This window comes from Nymphaea colorata, chromosome 14 (assembly GCF_008831285.2).
Source record: "Nymphaea colorata isolate Beijing-Zhang1983 chromosome 14, ASM883128v2, whole genome shotgun sequence".
NCBI classification, from domain to species: Eukaryota; Viridiplantae; Streptophyta; class Magnoliopsida; order Nymphaeales; family Nymphaeaceae; genus Nymphaea; species Nymphaea colorata.
In genome coordinates, this window is record NC_045151.1 from 9,203,726 (window position 1) to 9,230,948 (window position 27,223).

The following is a 27,223-nucleotide window of genomic DNA, read 5'->3' on the forward strand; positions in this document are numbered from 1 at the left end:
GTCTGTACCCGTATCTCTGTACCCATACACGTACCCAAACCATACCCATACCCATGTGACTTAGGTTACAGTCTAGGGTTCGGATGGGGAATCAGGTCGGTATTGGGTCTACTGGACTAACCCAGAAGATTACGATAAATAAGGTAATTGTGGGGGTCATTAGGGTTATCGGATGAAATTAGGTCTTTCCTCTGGTGAGGGAGTTGCTCTAACTGGGTTAGGGCAGTGCATGTGAGTGAGTTTGGGTGGAATTACCTTGTATGAGGAGATAGTTAGCAAGTGGTTGCTAACAAGGTATCAGAGCCATGTTCAAAAGACAACCCGATGAAGGACGTTGCAAAGAATTTGGATTGAATAGATCAATGGAAGGTGAAACTGGAAGATTCTTTCAATAGGATTGATCAACGCGTTCTCAAGGAACTACAGCTGCAGTGGCTTCACAAGGACCACAATGTTTCTGAGCAAATACAACCCAGGATGAAGAAGCAATTTAAGTCTCTAGAGTTATCCATGGGAAATGTTGCAGAGGTTAAGCCTGTAACCCAAGCAGAGCCTAGGAACATCCAGATGCTTTCTACGGGTATGGAGGAAGCTGAAGACGCTCTAGTCAATGGGTCGATGAGCCAACAAAAGGATGATAGGACGCACAAGGCTGCACATATCAAGTTTTGTCACAGGGTTCACTGGTGGGGGAAGGAAGCATGAAAAGAATGGATTAGAAACAGAGATGCTCTCACATGTTTCGTACTACCATGCCGACCAGGTATGCAACAATTTTTTGGGAACTCCATAAAATTCCAGTTATGCAACAGGAAATCGATGGAGGCGGCAGAACTTTCAAAGAGGGGGGCCTCAACCTTCCTTATCGAGGGTCCTGTCCACTGGACTCTAAAGGATATGCTATGTGTAGAGAAGATGGGGTGTCAAGAAGATGAAGTGTGGGGGAGAGAGTGCAGAAGGCCACCTGGAAAACCTCCATGGCATTATCGGTTGATATGCAGAGCCATGAACCACCCTCGTCTAGGTTGAAGTTTCCACGATGCAAGAAGAGAGGGTCAAGGACTTGTTATGTCGTGTGCTTCGTGTGTGAGTTTGAGGAATTAGGTGTAGATGACCATGGGGTCTTGGTGACGACTCCTCTTAACATCCACGGGTGGGCAATCTTCTTAGTTGCCGGTTTTCTGTAACAACCACTTGCAGAGGAGTTCTCTCAGTCTGCTTCTGCTACTCATGTGCTCAGTTACGTGGGGGAGCATTTAAGAGGAGCAACTGGAGCGATTCAGCACCATATTCAAAAAGAAATTTTCTGTTAAATGGGACAGGTTACGCAATGGCTTTGTTCAATGCTTAAATAAGCATGTAAACATTCACTTCGGTATTGCTGATAACCCATTATTGAAGAAACTCTCTGATAGCCTGATATTCACCAAACACTTTGTGGGTGGAAGGTGCCTTCCTTTACAGGCAGGGCCAGAGGCGAAGGGAGTTGAAGAAGGCCAAGAGGATGCATTCTTAAGGGTTAATCTCCTGAGCATGCGGAAGGTAATAAAAGTGAGGCTCAAGAGGAAGACAATCCAGCTGAGGCCTTGACCAGGGAACATGTAGAGATTGACATCTCATATTATGAAGTTGGTTTTAGTGAAAAGTGGAGTTCCAGGAGAAGATTAATTCCTCATTGAGACAGGTCATCATTCAGGCTCCGATTCAAGAGTAAAATTGTAAATTGGATGGAAGAAGGTAATATGTTTGCTCTTTGCAGTCACCATTTATATAAAAAGGCTTGCAACTTGCAGATTGGTTGGAAGCAAGAGGCAGCCTACATTTCACTGACCAAGACTATGCTCCTAGAATGGATTTGCTTCCCAAGGTTCTTGGCATTCATGCTACTGAACTTTGTCTTAAAAAAATTTCCACCAAACATGCAAACTGAATTGGTTTACATGACTCTCCTGGCCGACCATACTAGCATGCAAGTGTTAAGCAAGGTAGAGGCGTTATTTAAATTAATGAAGAAGAAAAATGTTTGCCAGCTGAAGGAGAAGGAAAATGACGTGCCGACAGGCTTCGTTTATAAGATCTTGATTGATGCAAAAGGTAGAGTGGCAGATTATGAGGGGAGGGAACAAGGTATAGAAAAAATGAAATATGTTGAGATAGTTCCTGATGGATATACCCATATCAAGGCAGATGCGGTCTTAAAGGAATGGAAGGAGATCTGCCAAAGGTTGTTACATTTTTATGACAGAAAGCGCGCTAAGAATCAATGTCATCATTTGCAAAATCAATAAGATTCATTTTGTTGAATAGGAAATGTCAAGTGGAATAAAGGTCACAATTCCACATAGTCCAAAAAAAATTTTCTCATTTATGTATGTATTGATTGACCCTAAATCATAGCTATCTGGCAAACTCGTGACTCGAGTCAGCGAGTTGATTTATCGACTTGGTTGAGTTTTAAAATAACTTGAATCAGGCGAATCAAGCCTAGTCAGGCTGAGTCATTCCGAGTTGAAGGGAGTTAGGAGCAAGCGGAGCCAGCCTTGACTCGTGGCCAGATTTTTTAGCGATCCGACTTGACTCGGGTGGTTCCCCAGCCAATTGGCAAATCAGCCAACTATGCCCTAAATTTTTACATAATTAGTAAGGCAAAGCAACTGGTGAACCACATGTTGGAAGAGGGTAGCAAGCTTGTTATGAAATGTGCAATTGGGGTAAAAATAGTTTCCTACTTTTGTCATATTAAAATTAAGGACGTAGAGTGCTGCAACACTTTTAATAACATTGTACTTGGCCTTAAGCCTATTGAGGCACAAGGCTGCATTAACGCCGTGGTATGTAGAACTTGTGAGAATGATCTCAGGGAGAAGCCATATGAAGGAATTTGAAAGCCCATGATGCATGAAGCAACAGAGAGATTCAAGGGTCATGCTCATGTCCTATTGCCAGGAATTACACTGCCTTTTGAGAACACAACTTGGCTGCTCCCTTCACAAGTGAAATTCCCAAGGGGCATACTCACCAGGATTCCAAGCACAACTGCCTATTGTACTGAAAATGCTCACCTCATTAAGTGGAGCCGGAAGAACCAGGTAGTCCTTTCAATGCTGATAATTCTGAACACATGTAGTGGGTTTACTTGCAGACCCTAAAGAGAGAGGGCTGGGAAAGTAGTGGCGATCACTATTCCTTCATAGAGGCCGTTGTAAAGAGCATTTCCCTAGCTATTGCATTTATGGATGCCATTTTATCCACTGCACTTGCACAGAGTGCCTCAACAATTGCAGAGCAGGCAACACAATACTCATGTGGGGAGGGTACTTCTCATCCGACAATAATTTCTTTTCAGCTATTCACACCTTGAGGACAATGTGTTTTTTGAAGGAGAGAGTAATGTTACAATCTAGGGTTTGGATCAGGAATCAGGTCTGTATCAGGTCTACTGGCTGACCCAGAAGATTACTATAAATAAGGGAATTGTGGGGGTTATTAGGTTTGTCGGATAAAATTAGGTCTCTCCTCTGGTGAGGGAGTTACTCTAACTGGGTTAGGGCAGTGCGTGTGAGTGAGTTTGGGTGGAATTACCTTGTGTAAGGAGATAGTTAACAAGTGGTTGCTAAAACGACATAGGTCAACTCTGGTGCTTTTGCTTTTTTGATGAGTCCATGTGGCATAGATAAAGACCTAAATGTGTGCAAGTACACTTTCAGCTTTTACCCATCTAAAATCACCTGTCAAGCATATTATATTTTATATTCTAAAATTCCATTGCCGGAGAAACAGCTGAGTGATTTTTGTTTGGTATGCTCACAATGAAATTATGCAACTCTGCGGATCCTTTCTTAGTACAAAAGGATCCCAGAATTCCAGAGCTGCAGTAGAAATTACATGAAGTATTTGTAAGAGGTGTAACTTTTGAATGTGCCATGCATCTTTAACATTTGTATCCTTCAACAGTCTTCTATTGTAGACATTGTTTTTATGGATTAAAGGGGTACCAGTGCATTGTCTGTAGGTAAAGTTCTCATTCTTTGACTAACCTATATTCACTTGACTTGGTACTTTGTTTGATCTTTTCACTGTTCCATATTTTCTTTATCTTGCAACGCCTGTGTCCAGAACTGATTTGAATAAATATTTACTTGGTAGCTCTAATAAACTGATGGTTGTGTGGTAAATCATACTACACAGCTTATTTTAATATCCGCATTATGTTGTCTTAGTCTAACTTGGTGGTCCAATTAAGTCACACCTCCCTTGTTAATACCAGCCATGATATTGTCTCTGGCTTGATGATGAAAACTTAAAATAGTTTACCTGAGGTAAAACTTGGGACACTTAAGATAAACAGCCATTTCTTCAGTGCAGGATGGTGTTATTGTCAAAGGAAGAATTTCTTCAATATTGTGTTGTAACATTGAAAGTGCCAAAAGGCAAAAAACAGAAAAGAAAATATGTTTGTATTGGGAACTGAGAAATACTCAAGTGTACCAAAGAACATGCTGTTGTGATAACACTGAAACTTTGTTTACTTGTTGATTTTTCTTGTTTCCATATATCCACACTGAATGGCTTGTTCCAACTTCTGTCATATTTGTAAGATTTTTGCTGAAGGGACTAGTTTGTAATTACATGTTCTGCCTTTTTGCTTCATGCATGGAAATCCCTAAAGGTGTTCTTGGGATGGTCTCCTAATGAAGCTTGTAAGCCCATCATTGATGAAGCTCCTGTATTTTATCCAAGTGAAGAGGTAAAGCCCCTGCCTAGTTATTTTCCTCCATTAGCATTGGTATGCAAGATCCTATCCAAATAACAATATATTGCTGGTGCAGGAATTCAAAGATACTCTTAAGTACATTAACAGCATTTATCAGCAGGTGGAAGCATACGGAATATGCCGCATTGTACCTCCGAATTCCTTTAAGCCACCATGTCCTTTAAAGGATGGAAACATCTGGGGAAAACGTAAGTTTGAGACGCGAATTCAAGAAGTTGACAAGCTTCAAAATAGAGAACCAGCAAGAAAGAAACCCAAAACACGCAACAAGAGGAGAAAAAGGAGACAGTCATGGACAATGGTGTCTCGTCGACGTGGTCATTCTGCCCGATCTGAAGTAAATGAACCTGCAGCTTCTGATGATGATGATAGGTTTGGCTTCCATCCTGGTCCAGAGTACACTCTAGAAGCTTTTCAAAGATATGCAGACAATTTTAAAGAACAGTATTTCAGAGTTAAAGATAGCTGTAAGGATATGTACTCCAGTGATCATGAATCTAAAATGAAAAAGGAATTGTCAGTTGAGGACATTGAAGGTGAATACTGGAGATTGGTTGAGAAAGCATCTGAGGAAGTTGAGGTACTTCCTATCTATATCTGGAAGTTGGTTATTCGCTTTTTAGTTTATAGCTTCTAAATTTTCCTTTTTTTTATTACAGGTGCATTATGGTGCTGACTTGGATACTGAAAAGTTCTGCAGTGGATTTCCAAAAGCAAATTTGACTTGTAAAATGGATGATGATCCATATGTTTCATCTGGATGGAACTTGAACAATTTTGCACGCCTACCTGGATCTGTGCTGGCTTTTGAGCAGACAGATATTTCTGGTGTTTTGGTTCCTTGGCTATACATAGGAATGTGTTTCTCATCATTTTGCTGGGTAGGTCCATGAAGCTATCACCTTGGATATGTAAATTTACAGGCTTGTTCTAATGGCATTCTCTATTGTGTTTGTGGGATATTAGACTGACTATGCATAATATGTTCTACGCATAAAATCTGTTATGCTGTTTTTGACAGATGCATATGATCTATTATTTTATAGTGATACCTTTGTGTCCTTTCCTTTGGTAGCATGTTGAGGACCATCATTTGTACTCATTGAATTATCTCCACTTTGGGGATCAAAAGCTATGGTATGGAGTACCTGGAAGTGATGCTAAAAAGCTGGAGAATGCTATGAAGAAGCATTTGCCTGAGTTGTTTGAAGAACAACCTACTTTACTGAATGAACTCGTGAGTTGTTTTCTCCTTTGCTCTGTTGCCAGAAATTCCGTGCGAGAAATTCCATGCATCATATTGTGCTTCTAATTTGTACTACTCATATTTGCTTTCACACACTGAAGTTCTTTTTCTGTGCAGCTTTATCCTGATCTTTCCAAAATCTAAGACCTGCATTGGCACATAGTTCAGATATTGTTGCCTATTCCAAAATAGCACCAGGACCATCTAAACAGTGATTTCTTATGTATCATGAAAATTGAAGCTTTAGTTGATTAAGAATGGAAAAGTGCTATGACATTGTAAATGATCAAAGACTTCTGAAATATAAAGTGCAAAATTTGGGGCCAAAGCATTTTTCTGGGACTGAGTCAAGGTGATACTTGACAGAGGACTTCAGCCTTTAAGAGGACTAGTAAAATTGGGTCACACTTAAAGTAGGAAAGTAAGAGCTCTAAAATTCTCACTTAAACTGTATGACTTGACCCAATGCTAACTTGAGTGCCTGGTATGGGGGATCTTAACTCATCTCATCACTGTCTTTGATTTGCATCCAAGAAAGATAAGAATAAGGACAACAGGTCGCATGGCACATGAATATATAAACCCCTAAAGAATTTTCAATATCTAAGAAATTAGACTATTCTCAAGACCTTCCAGACATGTGGGAAATCATCTCCCTTGAGGAACACATATCTTTGCATGCAGGAATTAAGGAACACATGTCCTTGTGTGTTGGAACTGAGATTTGAATGCTGAACTTGGTTTTGGTACCAACTATAATGATCCAACCCAAAAATTGAATGTCACTTAAGTGTCTGACTCTATTTTTATTGGATTCCAAGCTGCTCTATAGGTAGGAAATAGTCGGACCCAGCACCAGCTACCTGACTACTATTTGCTTTCAAATTGGTTGGGCCTGTTTGAGGAACTAGTCAGCCTAATTGGTTGACTAGTCACTGACTAGTCGTTGACCAACTAGTCAGTGAAAGATGCCCTTCTGAAAGATGCCCTTCTAAAATATTAAATATGAAATTTGTTAGCTTTCTCCTTTTTTGAAAGATAATGATATGATATTCTTTTAAATAGAAATCCATTGCTTTTCAATTCTATCTGAACCTATAAAGTATGAACCACAAGGTTTCCAGCCTCCTGTTCTCTCTCTCTCTCTCTCTCTCTATGTGTGTGTGTGTTTGAAGGACCCTCAGGGCACTAAGTTGCAGGTATTCCATCTCTTTCTCTCTTGTTAAATCTCTATACGCTGAACATAGCATATATGCTTTCTGTGCTCTAAAACGTGAAACTCTATGTCTATACACATTTTCTGTTTCTTATGCCTTGTATGCATTGTAGTCTATATATTTTCTGTGCTTTAAAACATGGAACCCCATATATATTTTCTTTGTTCTCAAACGTGAAGCTTTATATATATCTGTTGTTCTCTAAAGTATGTAACTCTTTGTATATAGTTTCTGGTGGGTACCTATTTGCCAACATATTAACTTTTCTTTAGTCAACTGCCTTGGTCCAACTCAACCTGGCTAGTCTCGATTGGCCTTTTTAAGGTGTTGACTGACCTGAATCCAACTTTCAATTTTGGTAACTAAGCTGTCTGCTTTGGTTCACACTTAAAAAAACTATCAACTGGGACAACTAGTATAATGACCCACTAGTATCTAACTTCTAAAGTGTTGGCAAAAATTTTGCTATGAAAGTATTCTTAAGTCCTTCCAAAATCCAAACATGTGGAGTGCTATATAAACTATTAATGAGCCAATAAATGACAGCAGCATTATTTTATTATTTGAAAGAACTAAAATTCAGAAAAGAAGAAGTGACTCTTTGAATTTGAATTCGACGCATTATTCTATTATTTTTTTGTTTGTACTCAATGATGACAATTTATGGATTCATCTATATAAACCCCGGCTAATGTTGCAATAGAGAGCTTGAATATTGCTTGTGAATAATCCGAGGAATATCATTGGTATTTTCAATTGCCATTAAAGCATGGAATTTTCCTTAGGGTTCGAGTATAAGAAAAGGTATTGTCTACGAACGTCAGTTTGAGTGGAAAATTCATGCCACTAAACAAGGTCATGGTGACAACATGTGAGTACTTTCTTCTTTCACTAAGTTGTAGGATGAAATGTCTTTCTTTGTTTCTTCAAATATTTTCACAAAACTTTTGAAAACTCAGTTTGAGAAAAGTCTGAAAAGTTTTAGAACTTATTTTGGAGGACAATTCATCTTAGGTTAATTTGAAAATATCATAAAATTGAAGAAATTGTTCACAAGAAACATGTGGCTGTTCTCAACAAAATGGGCCTGCAGAAGGAAACACAAGCACATAATGCAAACTGTTTGAGCACTTTTATTTCATGTTTAGCAATTCCTTGTGTTTTACTTGGGTACACCTAAATCAAACAAATATAGTTGTTATTATCCCGAGAATGACAAATTATATGTTTCTTATTGATAGTTTTCTTGGTAAGGGAAAAATTTATGATGATGTTCCTAAAGAAGACTATGAATATGTCTTTCTTTACAAAGAAGATGCTTTAGCTGAGAATTATGATGATAGATGTTGTACAATCTGATATGCCCAGTCTTTATAGTCTTGAACTAAACAACCATCTGTAATAAAATCTTCCGACCTCAATTCCCCTTAGCTCATTATCTATTGCACAGGAAGTCAAGAAGCTAGTAAAGATGTCAACAGCCGACCCGAAAGACCATTGAGTTAAAAAAAGGTCTAGTACACCTACTTGGCACCTTGCTAGCTACATATGAATCATTTTCTTCTCAGCATGGGACATGCCTGACTGCTATCTCATTTTATCTAGAACCAAATTCCTATGAGTCCTAGAATTATCTTGCCTGCGTAATCATCAATAATATGATGAGTCATAGACTATTCAGAAACCTTCTCTCCATCAGCTAAGATGACATTAATTAGGATTATTGTAAATTTCTGTTAAAGGTTGGATGTCAGATTTGCTTTTTTAAATAAGAATTAAATGTAGAAGTTTACATGAATCTCCCTCTTCGGACAAAACTTTCTCTGGTAAGATTCTTCACCCGAGGAAAGTTTTTATAGTGTAATGTGAACTCCTATGTTTTGGTTAATAAATTTAAGTTATTTGTTATATCTCTAAATTTTAAAATCTTGTTATTCTGATACAACTATATTTTGCTAAGATAAATTTTAAACCTTGTTATCCTGATACAACTCTATTTTGCTAAGATAACTTTTCCAGGTATAGTCATTCTCCTTTTATATATGTCAATGACATGATTATTACAAGTAGTAGCAAGATGGACATTGTAAATATTGGTATGGCCCTTTTGCTTTTAGAAAAACTAAGTTGGTTGGCTTGCTAAAGTTTGAACTTATTGTCATTTTCTTCCTACTACATGATTTTATTTACCTTTTGTGCACAAGAAAGTTGAACATATGATATGCCCTATTTGTTTTTCTTTTTTTAATTTTTAATGTCAAAATAAAGGCTTAGAATTAGCTATATGCTTAATTCTTTTGTCTATAGAAATTTGTGACCTTAAATTTTTTTTATTTGGTCTACATTTGGATAGATTCAGCTGAAGTTTCTGTTGATTATCATTTTTAGGTTTTTTAGGTTTTGATAATGCACATACTTCACACGTCCAACAAGTTTCGATCATCTTGTAGCGGTTCAATCTACTTTCAAGTTTTTTATTTTTGCTTTTGGTTGAACATTAATCTTTAACAGCTCATTTTGCTACAGGTCACACAACTGTCACCATCAGTTTTAAAATCTGAAGGGGTCTCTGTTTATCGTACTGTTCAGCATGCTGGCGAGTTTGTTCTTACTTTCCCCAGGGCATACCATTCAGGATTTAACTGTGGTTTCAACTGTGCTGAGGCTGTCAATGTTGCTCCAGTTGATTGGTTGCCACATGGCCAAAGCGCAGTGGAACTTTACCATGAACAGTGTCGTAAAACATCGATATCACATGATAAATTGCTACTTGGTGCTGCTAACGGAGCAGTTAAGGCTCTTTGGAGGCTGCTGCTACTCAAGGAATGCAACAAGGAAAGTCTGAGATGGGAAAGTGCATGCGGGAAGGATGGAATTCTTACAGAAGCAGTTAAAGTAATCATATGTTTATGCATTACATATTCTAGCTACCTGAAGTTACTCATTCATCATTGTAACATTTTTTGTTATTACTCTTTTAGGCACGGGTACAGATGGAGCAAATGAGGAGAGAGAAACTTCCTAAACCTTTTGAAGCCAGAAGAATGCATGCAAACTTTGATTTGACTGATGATCAAGAATGCTTTTTATGTTTTTATGATTTACATCTCTCAGCGATTGGTTGTGAATGTTCACGGAACCGCTTCTCATGCTTAGAGCATGCAAAGCTACTCTGCTCATGTGGTCCAAGAAAAAGATATTTCCTCTTCCGTTATGATTTGGATGAATTGCATACCCTTGTAAAAGCTTTAGAAGGAAATCTGACCGCTTTGTACGACTGGGCAACTGGAAAACTGGCCATTGATGGTTTATCCATGACAGCACCTGAGAACTCATCTTGTTTGAAGCCAGAAGCAAGTTGTAGTAGTTTCACCAAATCAGAGGAAACAAGCTTTGGAACTCTTGCCACCATGCAATCAGAGATTGCAGGTAAGTTAGAGCTTGAAGTTGGACTTCCTCATGCTAATTGTGTAAAGAAAATTAAAAGAGACTTGGGTGAGCTTTCAGTTGACTCAGTTGCAACTGATGGCCTTTCTTCAGAAGTGGAAAACAGGAAGTGCAATGCACTGAAATATCCTTCAAAGGAAGGATCAACTTCTAGTGCGAACAGTCCAAAAGTCCTTGACATGAGCGAAGCATGCAAATATGAGGAAATTGGATGTGATACTTCAGGAGCCTTTCAATCAAGTTCAGTAGAAAATAGTCACGTGGCTTCATATCCTTTCAACAAACTACACATTATGAATTCTTTGGAGTTTCCATCAGCCACCAGCTCTGATAAGTTATTTCAGATTGGTTTCGTTCATCAAGAGTTGAATCTTGGAATGCTTTCACACATTAAGGATGATACTTCTGCAGTTTCAGGGACTAAGGTTAATGCATGCAAAAATTTCTCCAATCTAGGTAGGGAAGGACCTCTTTTAAAGCGTAAATCAGATGGATTTTGTATTTCTGGAGAGGAGGATACCAATGTTCATCACGACCAGAAACAGCAGAAATTGCAAAGCAGCAGTTCATCTAGTACAGAGAGCGATAGAAGTAGCCCTACATATAAGGTCAATGAAGAGCAGCTTTCGTTGTCTGAGGATATATGTCTCAATAGCTATTTAAGCAGCAAATGCTTGTCTGCACCTGAGAGCGATGTATCTAATGCTAAAGGGGAAAAAAGTTTGATTGCTGAAATATTCATTAAATTGAAAGAGCATCATAAAACCATCGATCTAGCTTATTCCCGAGAGGAGGATAGTCCATGCGGGGAGCATGTTTCAATGAATGCAAACTCCAGTTCACTTCTTATAGATGGCAGTCTTCAAGAAGGTGCATGTTGTAAAGCAGAAAAACTTTTTGGAGTCAATCTGCAGCTTTTGAAGCCATCTTCTTGCGAATCATCAGATGAAGTGCATACCAAAGAAACTACTTCATGCACATGTACTATACTGAATGAAAACAAATCCAATTCAACTGTGGCTGTGTGTCCAGCCTCCGGATCGGATACCTGTACCTTTCATATTGAAAAGACGTTGCATGAACCTGTGCCAATAGAATTTGGCTCTATTGTTCCTCAAAAGCTATGGTGCAGTAAGGAAGCCATATTTCCTAAAGGTATGCTTATGTTTTTCTTGTGCTCCTATGATGTCCTTGGTTCACATTTTGAGTTAGTATATGCTGATGTTAAAGGGTCACTGTTGCCAACTTTCTGTAGGATATAAGAGTCGTGTCATGTTCTTTGATATACTTGATCCAACACAAATTTGTAGCTATATCTCGGAGGTATTTGATGCTGGACTGCTTGGGCCCATGTTTAAGGTAAGTGCTGCCTATTTCAGGCAAGCTGGCGATTTGTTTGTTTGCTAAACTAATTAAGGCATCATATTTTTAACGCTTCTCACTAAGTAAATGGTAGACATTGTCTTCTTAACCTTTAATGGAGTTATCTATGGGAACCACTTTTTCTATGTTGACAATGAGAACACCATATACCAGCTTAGTATACAATGCTTGACATGTTCACAGACTCATCCAAGCTGTGGAATCTGTATTCAGGTTTGGAATTGGGAGTAACTATTCAAAGTAGCAGCCTGCAAAATATGGTTTCTTAATGCTGTATTTATCCAACTGCCCTTGATTCAAACTTTAATGGCTGCATAGTATAAATAATTTTGCTAGGTAAAACCTTATCCCTTCATTAATTATACCAGGTTGGGATAGAACCCGGCTCTTTTTTGGTTAGACCAATGGAAGCTTGAATCTGAACGTATTTGTATGATTAATTAGCCCTCTGATTTTCAGCAAGATTTTCCTTCCTTTCCCAAGTTCCATGTCCCATATTTTGACTGCCATAACCCTATTTAGGTAAACATTATTTTGATCACTGTTGGTGGTCATTCTTGAAATTTATATACTTGTGAATGTAATATGACAGGTTACAGTTGAGGACAATCCAACTGAAGTCTTTATGCATGCTTGTCCTAGAAAGTGCTGGGACTTAGTGCGTCAGAGGCTTAATGAAGAGATAGAAAAGTTACAAAGCCTCGGAGTGCAGAACCTGCCACCATTGCAACTCCTGGGAAATCTTGATGGACTTAAGATGTTTGGATTTTCTTCCTTGCAAATTATTGAGGTAAGAATGTCTCCATTCTTCTTTTGCTGTAGCCTGGAAGGATGGGAAGTGCAATATGGAAATTATCCATGACATCAGTATAGGCCATAGAGAAAAGTTTAGCTTAGTGCTTTAGTCAGTATTGGCCAGAGCAGGATTTTTTATAACTGTTATTCTTCCCCTTAGGCCAAATATAATGCTTTCAATTTATTGGGTTCATTGTTACTTTGACTTCATCAGTTAAAATAGCAAATCCATATAAAAATGGGTAGCTAGAGTTAGATACAGGTAACCGCACCTATGCTCCATGCATTGAAATATCCAATTGTTTTCCATGGATGGTGTTCCTTTGGTTATCCATCATTATGTGGTGCTTTGCTTCATCCAAAATTATTGGGTTAAATGCTTTCGCATACAGACATGTTATTCACATCAACAATACTAGTTTCTTCCATAACATTGTTACCTTTAACTCCTGCAGTCCATCGAGGCACTAGATGCATCTCAACAGTGTTCAGACTACTGGATATCCAAACCATATCATCTGCCAAGCTTAAACTGGAACTTGAACAATGAGCCTGAGGAACAAAATGACTGCTTGAGAACTGAAATCACTAAAAAGTGTGATTCAAGTCCAATATCTCATGCTGAGACTGAGCATGCATATTCACCAAGTAGGACTAACTGGATTCAGAATAGCATGGGTTCAGAGGATGACATCTCAGATATGAAAATTCGGCATGTGCTGAGAGGATTATTCAAGAAAGGAAGTCGTGAGGAATTAATCTTGATGCATAAGGTACTGTGCAGCGAGTCATGTAGCTCTAGTAGGCAAGCTGCACTTGCTTCTCTCCTTGAAGAAATTCAAGATTTATGAAGAGGCCTTAAGCAGCTAATTGTATTTTCAATGAGGTGCTGCAGAATGTTGCTGGCCAGATTTGATACATAAGCCACTTTTACAGATTCTTTCATTCAGAGGTAGTTACAATTCGATTTAGTTAAGTTTCAGATTTTTCTGAAAGCTTCACAAATTGCGAAGGTACTCATAGTTCACACGTTGACGCATCTTTCGTATGACCATGGACTCCTCAATTGTCAGTCCCAAGGTGGTAATGGCTCAGAATTCATTTGAAGCTAATAATTGCACTGACTTTTGTTTCATGATTTGGACCAAGCAATTCCTCGTTCTTCAACAGCAAATTCTATTCAAGCAGAGAAGCTATGGGAAATGGGTAACATAGAGCAGCTACTTTGTCTTTGCTACCTTTCACTCCTAGATTTTATTGGACTATGTTTTCAGTTTCCTTTTTTTAGTCTTTTTTGTGATGGATGTTAAAACTCTGTTTGGCTTCACATAGCTGAACAAAATAACCACCTCTTCATTGTCCCCATGGTCATTCGTTCTAATGTACATATGTTATTGAGTCGATAATAACGAGCTTTCGTTGGTTTTGGATCATTTCCTGTGTGGTTCCATAGAACTTTTGGATATTTTACCGTATTCTGTTGCACACACCTACATACTATGCAATTCATAGAAGAGATTGATTGTCGTTTATTCCTGCAACTTGGTTGAACCCTGGAAATTGCTTCAGCAACTTTACCATTTGATAATTGAATATAACTGATGGAGCATGACTCACCTTTGGTGAACCCATGCTGTGTACGGTGCTGCTGGAAAATCAATCTGACTATACATGTATTCACACCCGAAAATTTTTCCAAATCTTTTTAGACGGTGATTTGATTTTGAGAATTTCCAAGAAAAATTTCAGACCGGAAACGATCTCCGCTTAACCCACTTTTAAATACAAGTTTAGGAATCACTTGTAAAATTCAATTTATAACACGGAATTGCAAAAATTAGGATTTTTATCAAATTTAAGCAAATTTTTGAAATTAAGTTTGAAATCCATCAAAATTAAAATAAAAAAAGTCAAATTTTCAATCGAGATAAAAAATTCTCATCGGTGAGAATTAAAGATCTTTCAACTGGATTCCAACAGGAAAAGAGACAATAAGTCAACGTGACTTTCTCTCTCTCTTTGTTCTCTTTTGAGAAAATTGCCTAGAGCGAAGCCTTCTTAAATTTTTTCTAAAAATTATTTAGGAAATCAATTCGCATGAATCCTAATTTGGATTGAGCTCGAAAGGAACCCAATTGAGACGAGATCGATAATGATCTAGTTCAAACGAACGAAGAGCTAAAGCGATTTTACCCTTCTAAATTTTTTTTCAAAATAAACTATTTGGATTTTTGAAATAATTAAAAACTGAGGAGGCATCCAAAGAATATGTTTTTCTTCATCCTCATCTAGTTTTTTTCAAAAGGCAAAAGGGAAAAGTCAAAAAGAGACTTGCCAATAATTTTAATTTCAAGAAAGTGAAACTGGGTATTTAAAAATTAAAAGGAAAAAAATTTATATGGCAGCCCATTTGGGTGTGCCATTCCAACTGGTTCCAAGAAAGGAACCAGAAAATTCTGGTCAAGTTGAGGGGGAACCAGCCATTAAGGACGTCCCCCTTCCTTTTCTTTCTTCTTTTGGAATCAAACCAGCTGGTCAAAGACCAGATTTTTGTAGCTGACATGAAGAGATAGCTCCACCATGCTTTACTTGATTTTCAACTTAAGCAAACAAGATAAGGAAGCAAAAGAAGAAGAGCTGATTTGCAAGGGAGAAGCTGTCCCTTGCATGCAGCTCTAGCTTCCTTCCCATGCCAACATCATAGAGATTGTTCATTGATTTTTTGGCTTTTCAAGAAATTTGCCTAGCAACAAGTCATCATGATGACTTGGTGCCTATAACACCGAGCTCATACAGTCAACTAGGGACCCTCTTCCAGCTCTCAAGTTCTCATTCTCTCTCAAGCTCCCTTGCTCTAGCTAACAATCTCCTTGCAGCCGCAAGGTGGACGTCCAGCCTGCTGATCTCCCACCAACCAAGCTACAATAGCCACGTAAGAAAGAAAGACGTCAGTCTTGGACGCAAGCTCCTCCAGCCCAAGACGTCTACAGCTCAAAGCACCTACAGCCCAAGCTTCCCAAAGCCGCTTCAGCCCCCTAGTCGACCTCTACCATCAAGATGCATTCAACATAGGCGTTCTCAACTTGGCTCAAAATCCAAGTCGTCAAGGGAGCCCCTGCTCTACCCGACTTCTTACTCAAGGCATCACCAGCAAGGATGCCTCCCAAGCTGGTTCATTCTAGCGTCGCCTAGCTGCTCAAGTCGTCCTCAAGTTGAGCTCTAACAAGGTAGGCTTCCTCAAGGTGGTTTAGCCCACTAGCTGACCTTTGCTCAAGTTGATTTCAGCCTTAACATCAAGTCCAGCTCGGCATCGTTATTCTACCTTAATTTAGGCATCATTCCAGCTTGTGATTGCTTCAATTTTCCCAACAACTCATGACATCTACCTCTCTAACTGATATTGCCATGCATGTTTGAATTATCCCCAAAAAAATGAGGATTGGACCTCATTTGGCAGCCACAAAGCGGCCATGTTTTCCTCATTCTAATTCTCATGATTTGTGTCATTTTCTTTAGTGTTAAATTTCTAGAAATGGTGGATGTTCCATGTGTGCGTAATCAGGTGAATGATGAAAGAAAATGACCAACGATCATGGGTTTGGGATGGGATCTTCTCTATTTTAAATAGCCAAGAATGATGTTCAGCTAGGTCGTTATGAAGAAAATGTACATATTAATGGAGATAAGCATGCATTCCCACAATCTCTTGAACTCATTTGACCCATATTTCTGTTTTCAAATATCAGAAAATGACATTTTCAAGAACTGATTTCAAGAGGTCCCATTTGTGCAAAATTGAAGAGAAGAGCACTATGGTTTGGCTGAGAATGCCATCATTTTGTCTAAGTGATTGAACGAATGCAAAACGAGAGAGAGAGAGAGGAATGAAGCATGGATGTTCTGTTATTTCTAGAATGCACAACGGATTGGATCTCATGATCTTGTCAAAATGGTTCCACCAAAAATTAGATCTACTAAATCTATGAGTATGGTCAATCTTAAAAATGGAACATAGCAATCAAAATGAGCTTGTTTCAACATATTCTATTCCTCAAATTTCAGAAATCTCTATGATTTTGAAAAGCAATAATTAACCAAAAAGAAAGAATAGTTAATCTAGTCAGGTTTCAAAAGAAACCCCCAGATAAAAAAATGTGTTTTGGTCAAATCCAAAACTACTTGAGAAATCTGATTCTCACAAATTCATTTGGAAATATGCATTTCCAAATATTCAATCATTTTCAAAATCAATTCAAGCCACTAGCTATTTCTCAAGGCGAACTATTTCCTAAACAAAATCCATCCATTTGCAACTCAAAATTGATTTTCCAAAAGCATCAACTTGGAGAATCTCTCCAGATCCAATTCATAGAACTTTCAAACGTTGGGTTCTTGATCTAAACCAAACTCAAAAGCCAATCCTAAAGGAATTCACGAAATGTGATTTTTTCCTCATCCAAAGAGAAGTTTTCTCAAAATCCTCAAACACCGTTTTTTGACTCTATCAACTCATCTATGCTCTGACCAAAATCCAAGTTGTTTTGGAATCCCAATTACAAAAACAAATTTTTCAAAATTTAAGCACATGAATATTATCTCCAAAAAAACTTTTCTTAATATCAATAATAAGCTTGGAGGACGGTCTACAGTTCCCACCTCCAAGGTCGACCCATGTCCATGTACAGATCCACCTTTGAATGAAGAATGGAGTGAAAGAGAGCAAATTATGAATGTACATGTAATCTATGACACATGCATGCTCTTACTTCACGAATGCACCCTCTCACTTTTGCAAAATCTAAATGAGTCAAGTTGGAGTCACTACTGCGACCAAGTCATATTGCGACAAAAGGTTGAGCCCCTCACCTATTTTGATGCGAACAAACAAAAATTTCCAAAGTGATTGTAAACCCTACATTTTCAAAATCAATTTCAAATCTATGATTGGATTTCCTCCAAAGTCGATCCAACTTCCAAAACCAAATCAAGCAAATTTTCATGATCTTGGTCAAAACTCCTAAATTCAATTTTCTCAAATCAAGACAATCTCCAAAGCGAAGGAGGGAGAGAGGGAGAGGGTGTAATGGAGGGCTGTTATGTTGATGAAAAGCAGGCTCGCTTTCCTCACAATTGGTGATGCCTCCACTTGCTATTCTCCTTTCAACCTCCCTTCCTTCTTCTCTCTCTTCCTTCATCCACTGCACCGCCACCGACACCACCGCTGCCGCTACCACCACCACCCTGCTCTACGCCAAAACCCCGGAAAGAATGAAAGCTTCATTGCTCGTATTTTTTCATCACCCACAGGAGATTCCGACCTAGAGTTGGAATCCTAAAATTCAATCTCACCAAACAAATGAGATGAAGTTTTTCTAAAAAACCAAGTTCAAAATCCCAAGACATTGGTCGCTTTTTGGCCCTTCCAAGCTTAGAAATTTCAATCTCTAAGATCCAAAAATTCTAGACTTCAACTGTCAAAATCCAATTTTTCCAAAGCCAACATTTGGTTTCAAAAACAAGTTTCAGTTGCAAGAACTTCCAAGTCAAAATTCAAAGTCTACTCCAAATCTCTAATTTTTGATGTTCAATCCCATGATGTCAACTTCAAAACAAATTTTAAATGTCCTATTCTATTCTGAAATCCAATTTCAAATCTTCAATTTCATCCAATTTTAATCATATTTGAAATCTCAAAACTCCAATTTTTGGACCAAATCAAAGTTCAATTGACAAAATCCAGGATTATTAAACAATCTCACTCCAAAAACAATCTCCTAATTTCCAAAAACTTTTGAGATACAAAAATATTTCTCAATCAAATCCAATTCATGTTCAAAATGAACTTGAAAATCCAAAAATCCAATCTTCGGACACATGTAGGAAAAATGACTTGTCAAACTTGAGAAAATCTAGACCTTGGTTCGATTACCTTTGTTAATGGTGATACGAATGGTTGATCCTCGTACTGATGGGTGGGTCCCTTTCTCATAAAATCTATTTTTAAGGAAGACCCAAATTTTGCTACTTTGCATGGTTACCCTTCCTCCACAGGTCACAGGAAGATTGAGGTGCGAACAAATAGCACATCCAGTTGGACCATCAACATTTGTCTACTTTGTCGAAAACAACTTACTTGGTCATATATCAGATACCAAATGCATGAAACCTTCATGACCACGCCTACCAGCATCATACATAATTCTATAAATCTAAGACTATTTGAGGAGAAAAGCATGTTCCCCTTGTCTTAGTCCTACCCATCCTCAATTTAGGGATTGCATGAGGCCGATGTTTGCTCTCTAAAGTTTCAAAACTTATCTCTTAAGAATGTATATCATAGAAATGTTTTATTTCTTCGTTCAAGTTTTTAAAATACCCTATGACCTATCAAGTCTCAGTCATAACGTTGTCTGGGACCTAGTCTAACATAAAGCATTACAACTACACCAACTAATTGGATTGAAAATCCCCCCATTAATACCGAAATAGACAATACCATTAATTGTGGTATAACAAAGGCCCAATATACTTGGACAGCCAAAAATACTCACCATTCCTTTTCCAAAGCTTGGAAAGGAAATTGTTTCAATGATTAGACATACTTCTATCCCATCCAAGCTGCAAGTCATGGTGACTCGCAAGAAGGAAACTCCTATTTACTTCTTCAAACTACTTGCAAGGAAAGATAAAGGAAAAACTAGGTTTGGAGAAGCACCACCTGCCAGTTCTAACCCCATAGAAGGAGAAGAATCAGATCCGGAGCCTCTGGAAGCACTATACAATTGGCAAGAACCTACAACCCAAATCAAGATTGAAAAACTCAGTTCAAATAGAGGGAACCAAATAGCCTATGCTTGTACCAAAATGACCCAATATACTTCACAGATGAAGATATCCCCAATAGGGGCACTCTGCATAATAATGCCCTCCACATTGCAATCACAACACATGGCATTACAGTTACCCACATATTAGTCGATGGTAGGGAAGTTTCAATATCTGTCCATTTCAGACAACACAAGCTCTAGGGATCCAAGGACCAGAATATGCACACACACCAATCACAGTCTATGAATATGATGGACAAGGGCAACCATGCATGGAGTATGTCTTAAAGTGGAAATCATAGAAACCCTACTTGAGGTTCTATTCCACATAGTGGACATAGAACCGTCTTTCAATTTGTTGTTGGGCTAACCATGGATTCATTCATTCTACACAGTACCATCTACCCTGCATCATTGTGTCTGATGGGCCAGAGGCACACAAGTAACAATAGTATATGCAGAGGATCGTCAGGAATGACATACTCATCCAATGATATCTGTACTAACATTTTCCATTGAAGTGCCCAACATGCAAGTCTATAGAGAAGACAGACTAGTATAGAATTTTAGCAAGTTGTCCTTGCACAAACCCAAGAAACAGATGTGGGTGGTCAAGGGCGGCAAGCCCACTCATTTTGGTCTAACTTACAAGGATCACCTATTATACAAAAGGTTGTCTTAGAACAAGAGGAGATTCAAGCTCCTACTGCAACACGGATATCAACCATTTACTAGTCTCGAAAAGAACTCTGATGGCATCATAGAACCACAATCCTGGGAAAGAGAGGCACTTGCACTTTAGGATGTTGAAACAATGGGTAGGTGGTGGAAGAAAGAGATCTCAAGCCGGTACCATTTGTCAAAGGGATCACCATGGGTGAATGTTCACCACCAATCGAAAAATAATCATGTTATTTTCTTTGTGTTTCCCATTTTCCAAGAAAAAAACTCGATACTTTGTTTATGACCAAGTGTTGCATTTTGCAATTTTAATGATATATAATCAGACTTGTTTCAATTTTGCATTTCAATCTCACAATTTGATTCTTTCACTCCAGATCACATATAGAAAAAAACAATCAACATCACTAGCAGAAATGAAATCGAAACTCTCAGAGATAGAATATCTAGAGCTCACTCAAATGAAAAAACAAGATCAACCATCACCTTGGGTTAATGATCTAACCGAGGAAATTAACATATGCACAACAGACAACCTAAAAAATACTACAAATCGAGTCTAACCACTATCTAGAGGAAAAGACCGAGTTAATTGAATTCCTCACAAAACATCAAGAGGCTCTCACATGGACATATGAATACATGCCGAGCACCGGTTGCCCTTAAAACCCAAATGCAAGCCAATCAAAGAAAAACTACAAAATTGGATCCTAGACTTGAAGACTAAGTCAAAGAAATGCTACAAGACTTATTGAAATTCGGACTTATCCAGGCAATCGACAACCATGGTTGACAAATATCATGGTAGCTCCCAAGAAAAATTGTGAAATTCGTCTCTCTATCGATTTGAGAGATTTGAAAAAAGCCACTCCCAAAGATGATTATCCATTAGCCAACATCGACTTGCTGGCAGATTGTAAAACATGTGCACTGTTCTCCTTTATGGATAGATATTCTGGCTACAACCATATCAAATTGGCAGAAGCGACTAAGCTAAAACATCATTCACAACCCCATGGAGAAGCTTTTGCTACATAGTGATACCTTTTAGGCTAAAAAAAAATGCCGGGGCTACCTATGAAGGGGAAATGACCGCCATTTATATGATCAAATGCAACATTATGGATGTTTATGTTGACTCACATCAACATCTTTTCCAAGTATTTGAAAGGTTCTTACCATACAAGCTCAAATTAACCCACAAAAATGCGTGTTTGGGGTAGAATCTCAAAAACTACTAGGGTGGATGGTCAGCAAAAAAGGGATTGAAATGAACCCAACTAAAGCAAAAGCAATCACCGATATGTTGTAACCTACAAATCTAAAAAAGCTACATAGTTTGCAACAACAAGTCCAATCAATTAAGAGTTTTATTTCCAATTTGACTATGAGATGTGAACTATTCAGTCAACTCCTAAGAAAATAGGTTAGGTTTGAATGGGGAGCCGAATGCCAACAATCATTTGAAAAGATCAAGAAATATCTTCTTGATCCCTCAATATTAAAACCCCTAGTTTTGGGAAAACCACTATTATTATACATTACAGGGAATCACTTAGCTTAAAGTGGTTTCTTGACACAATATGAACATGAATGGAAAATAGAGCATATCATGTACTTTGTCAACAAAACATTCATATAATACAAAAAAATTACTCTCACATGGAAAAGACCTATTTGGCATTGCTCTGGATGTGTCAGAAATTACAACACAACCTACTATCCTATGAAGTAAAAATCTTATCTAAACTCAATCCACTCAAATATATCCTCAAACAACCATTCTTAAATGGGAGGATATCCAAGTGGCAAGTCCTATTGATGCAGTATAATCTAGAGTACGTATCATGAAATTCAATTAAGGGAAAAACCATTGTAAATCAATTGATAGAGTTCCCCCTATCAGAAGAAAGAAAAACAAATTATGACTTCCCAAATTAACAAATTGTGATGACAGAGCAAGATCCCCTATGGAACATGTACTTTGAAAGCTCCAAAAGCACTAATTCACACTCCACGCTTTGAGAAAGATTTACCATCCACAAAAAAATGGAAACTTTGTCTAAAGAAATGCATCGAGAAACAACATATGTATAGAATCTTTCAACGAGATAGTGCTTTTTCAAATCTCTCAAGTGTGAGAATGTGCAATGAGCAAACAAAATGAACACACATCCTTCACTATATGAATATGATCTTCAATTTTATCCATCCTTTCTTTGCTAAAGCAAATTGAAGAAGTTCTCACAATTTAAAAAAAATAGACTAGAACTAGAAATTTTAAAACAAAACCACCCCATCCGAAAATTCATTCCAATTAAGAAAACAGAATTTTGAAGGTGGTCTTATATTCTAAAGTGATCTTTAATGGTTTTTTATGTAGTCACACTTATTCAATAAAAAGAGAACAACAGTTACAATTTCTACACTACTTCAAAATTGATCCTAAAATAAAAAATTTTATGCTCCCTCCCAAAAAAACTAACAGCTCAAAAACATAGAAACAAACACTCAATTAAACAAAAACGAAAATCAAACGTAAGTAGACTATTCTACTCTATCCCCACCTATCCAATCTCCCCTTCCTTGCACTTTAAGAAATAGGAATAAAAACACACAAAGAAAATGAAAAAGTGAACCTATATTTACTAACTAAGATGAACTCTATGCTACTAACACTACCAGACATAAAATCACACACACAAAAAAACAAAATAAAATGAAAAAACAAATCAACAAAGCAAGCAAAAGTACAAAGTGTACTACTACCTTTCCACAAGTGCCCTGTAGCTGCAATGTTAATGAGAAAGAAGCTCCAAGTTATCTCCATAAATCAATAACATCTAAGCTACAAAGAGCAAAGATAGGGATCCATTAATTGGACCTTGAGAAGACATTGCGTCAATAAGCTCCCTTAAGTTGAACCAACTATCCCACCAAAGCCTGGACCAGTGATAGGTAGGTCTGGGTTGGGTGATTTCATTGGGTCCAATATATATTCTCGTGCTAGCCATTTGAGAATTGGCTGGTCCCACAACAAGGGTAGAGCAAGAGGATTGTGTATAAAACAGGCTTGGTTTCGAAGTCATCAACAGACATCTTCCTAGGTACATGTGCAACACAAACTAGGGCTCCCCTTGCTTTTTTGTCACCAACAAACTAGGATAGGATCATAGAGAATGTGTCTCCCACCTTGGTTTTTGTAGCCAACAGTAGCAAAAACCTTCAGGACATATCAATTACACAATTAAAAAAGTTCTATAAAACACTTGAAAAAATGTAAACAGGTGAACCAGAGATTACCTTGCTGAAAAAACAAGAATCATTATTCCGAAGAGAGACAATTAACCTGATTAAACCTTGAATGCCATGCACACTGCACAAAACTGCATGTTGTATATATTCCAACTTTTGAAACAAGCTCCAATCATCTTATGTCATAAAAGCACAAAATGATTTCAGCATTTCCACCTTTTTCGGTGGAAGTCCCCATGAAAATTAGCTGCTCATCAGGACTGAAAGCAACATTCGTTTGAATAATGATTTGGCAATTCTTTAAAAACATGGAGAGGCTTCTTACTTTGCTGCAAATTCCAAACCTTAGCACACTTATATCACAAGAAACTGATATTGGAACTACTGAGCTTGGATAAAAGCAAATTAGCAAGCAGCAAAAAGAAATAACCAGGCATTTGCCAAATTCAACTTGCTAAAGAACAGTGTATGACACATGCATGATGGAGCAGGAACTATCTTTAATGTACCATCCATGCTTGTTGAAAGAAGCATCTGTCCATCTGAAGAGAACTTGAGTCCTGTAATGTCATGATCATGAGCTTTCTCAACACACACATCTCGCCTACTGCCCCAACCAGGCTTAAAATTTCATATCTGCATTAACAGAACATATTAGAAGTTTTTTGTTAGATTTTCTCAAGATGGATATTTTTCATGTCAAAGGCTGGTTCTAGTCATTTCGTAGATCATGCACATTTATAGTTGTTCTGCATCAAGGACAGCAAGTTTTTTCATTTTATTAGCTAAACATATTCTAATACTCAACGTGGATCTCCTGTGCCTTCAGTAGATTCCTTACCAATTAACATCAGCATCATCATGATCAAGTAGACCAATCACATGTGTATGTGTGAAAGTGAACTATCTTTCTTGATATATAAATATATAAATATATATATATATATATATATATATATATATATATATATATATATATATATATATATATATATATATATATATATATATATATACACACAAATATATATATATATATACACAAATATATATATATATATATATATACACAAATATATATATATATATATATACACAAATATATATATATATATATACACAAATATATATATATATATATATATATATATATATATATATATATATATTTGTGTGTGTGTGTGTATATGTGTGTGAAAGTGAACTATCTTTCTTGGATCAATACCCAGTTTAGGTTCAAATAAGTCAAAGAAATCCGAGAGATCATAGTTCTTCCATAAATTTCTATTGAGAAACATCAAAAGAAATGTTATGCCAATTATACCAGGTACAACTTCTTCGATATTATATAGCATGTATGTGAAATAGAATGTTCTCATACATGTATTATCTTGGCAACAGTGTAGCAAGTCAGCTATCCTATTGGAATTGCCATCCACCCTCACTTGTCTCTTTCTTCTTCTCTGCTCCGTAACTAGAATCCATATACTCTGTCGTCACAAATGGCTAATAATCCATCAAAGTAAAGAGAATAACTTGAGTTCCTTTTTCTTTAATGCCTTTTGCAATATACAGAAATGTATACTCCATAACTTGGATATGTATTCTGTGTGGATTTTCCGGAAGCTGCATATTGGCGGCAGCCATGAGCCGCCCAAATCGAACGACGCCCGGGCGTCACTCCCGCCCATTTGTGCAGATCGTATCATTCAGCAATGCATCCCCTTGCTGGACCTCCAGCGCGATTGTAGTGATCCCCCTCTCCTTCATCTTCGTCGTCCTCCACTCCCTCTCCGATGTTGGCGCTCTCCCTTGACTCTCACTTAATCCCTTCTCTTTTGGTAAGGGTAAAATGAGGAGAGGAAGCCGTAGGCTGCAACACACCAAGGAGGGAATGCACAGAAAGAGGGAGCAGAGTACTACTCTGGCAGAGAGAGAGAGAGAGTAAAGGGGACAGCAAGAGAGAGAGAGAGAGAGAGAGAGAGAGAGAGCGAGAAGTGGACCTCATGGGTAGAGGGGAAAGGCTAAAGTAAAAAAATTTTCCTTCCTCCTTTTGGGCGTCAATTTTTAACTTTCTCAATAACAACTATATAAAGAAAACATTAAAACAAAAACAAAACTTGACCCTCAAGAATAGTAACTAACTACTGATCGTGCTTTCCATGATCTCGTCCATTTCAGCGTTTTTTTCTCCCACGAATTTCTCCATTTCTTTTTAACTCCCCACGATTTGGAACCACACACTCTCTCTCACGTTTCCCATGATCTCCTTCATGCACCCACACTTACACACGTTCCTAGGAGCTCCACACGTTCCCACGAGCCTCCTCCACGACAGGAGTTAGAGCAACATTCTCCCCCCTAATCCTACTGTGGCCCGAGATCTCGAACACCCAACAAGTGTTGCATTGTTGCCAACTTTGCCGCTGGCAATGTCTTTTGTCATAAGATTCGCTCGTTGTTCATCTGTTCGCACAAAATCCACAATAATCTGTCCTCTTTCAACACATTCTCGTATGAAATGGAACTTTGTGTCAATGTGTTTATTGCGTCCATGGAAAACTGGGTTCTTCATTAGTGCGATTGAAGACTTATTGCCCACATACAACTTCACCGCCTGCGGCTCTCTTCCAATCAGCTCGGCCAGCAGTCCTCTGAGCCAAAGTGATTGATATGCCGCCACGGTTGCTGCCATTAATTCAGCCTCGCATGATGATAGGGCTACGGTCTTCTGCTTCTGTGAATTCCATGAGTCTAGGCTTTCATTTACATAGAATGCCATGCCTCCGGTACTTTTCCGGTCATCGATGTCGCCTGCCAAGTCACTATTTGTGAACCCAACAATCACCTCTTCTCCTCTTCCTTTGGTGTATACAAGATCGAAGTGGATTGTGCCTTTTAAATATCACAAAATCTGCTTCACTGCCTTGTGGTGCATCACTGTCGGTCTCTCCATGAATCTACTAGCTACACCGACAACATACGAAAGATCTGGTCTTGTGTGGAGAAGATACCTTAGACATCCGATGACTCGTCGAAACTCTGTTGCATCCACCGGCTGTCCTTCGGGATCCTTGTGTAGTTGCGACCTTAGTTCCATAGGGAGTTTTGTGGGATTGTAGTCGAACATGCCAAATTGAGTTAACACCTTCTTGGCATAGGCTACTTGCTTGATTTGGATATTGTCTTCGCTTTGTGCCACCTCATTCCCAAGGTAATAGTTGAGCAGACCGAGGTCGCTCATCTCGAACTCAGCCATCGTCTGCTGCTTGAATGTTGTGATCGCCTCCAAATCCTCCCCTGTTACAATTAAATCATCAACATAAACTCCAATGATGACGCTGACATGGTCTTTTCCCCTCATATACACGGCTTGTTCTAGTGCGCACTTTGAGAACCCAAGGTGCTTCAGGCTCCGATCCAGGCACGTGTTCCAGGCGCGTGGTGCTTGTTAGAGACTGTACAATGCCTTGTTTAATTTGAGTACCATATGCTCCTTGTTCTTCACCGTGAAACCCTCTGGCTGGGCTACATAGACCTCCTCCTCAAGTTTGCCATTGAGGAATGCAGATTCGACGTCGAGGTGATGGACTTGCCA

General features: G+C 38.2%; 2 protein-coding genes across 8 annotated transcripts in view; one reads left to right on the forward strand and one right to left on the reverse strand.

The window, feature by feature from the left end:
* Positions 1-14,295, forward strand: part of LOC116267599 (lysine-specific demethylase JMJ18-like) — a 31,411-nt gene extending 17,116 nt beyond the window's left edge. For 6 of the 7 annotated variants that reach the window (XM_031649432.1, XM_031649430.2, XM_050075302.1 and 3 more), the window contains 9 exons: positions 4,670-4,747; positions 4,830-5,354; positions 5,434-5,655; positions 5,850-6,011; positions 9,764-10,132; positions 10,219-11,839; positions 11,940-12,043; positions 12,660-12,857; positions 13,318-14,295. In XM_031649432.1, coding sequence (XP_031505292.1) covers positions 4,670-4,747; positions 4,830-5,354; positions 5,434-5,655; positions 5,850-6,011; positions 9,764-10,132; positions 10,219-11,839; positions 11,940-12,043; positions 12,660-12,857; positions 13,318-13,713 — 3,675 coding nt within the window. In that variant the 3' untranslated portion in view covers positions 13,714-14,295. Of the gene's footprint in view, positions 1-4,669; positions 4,748-4,829; positions 5,355-5,433; positions 5,656-5,849; positions 6,012-9,763; positions 10,133-10,218; positions 11,840-11,939; positions 12,044-12,659; positions 12,858-13,317 lie in introns of those variants that run through there. The other variant, XM_031649434.1, reaches the window with a different exon arrangement.
* A 12,235-nt stretch (positions 14,296-26,530) lies between these two features.
* LOC116267470 (uncharacterized mitochondrial protein AtMg00810-like) lies at positions 26,531-26,989 on the reverse strand. Its single transcript, XM_031649203.1, has one exon. It carries the CDS (start codon positions 26,987-26,989, stop codon positions 26,531-26,533), a length of 459 nt encoding a protein of 152 aa, XP_031505063.1.
* Between the last annotated feature and the right edge of the window lie 234 nt (positions 26,990-27,223).

Bases quoted from the DNA above. Each gene is read 5' to 3' on its own strand.
- LOC116267470 (XM_031649203.1), bottom strand. From the start codon at position 26,989: ATGAGGGGAAAAGACCATGTCAGCGTCATCATTGGAGTTTATGTTGAT.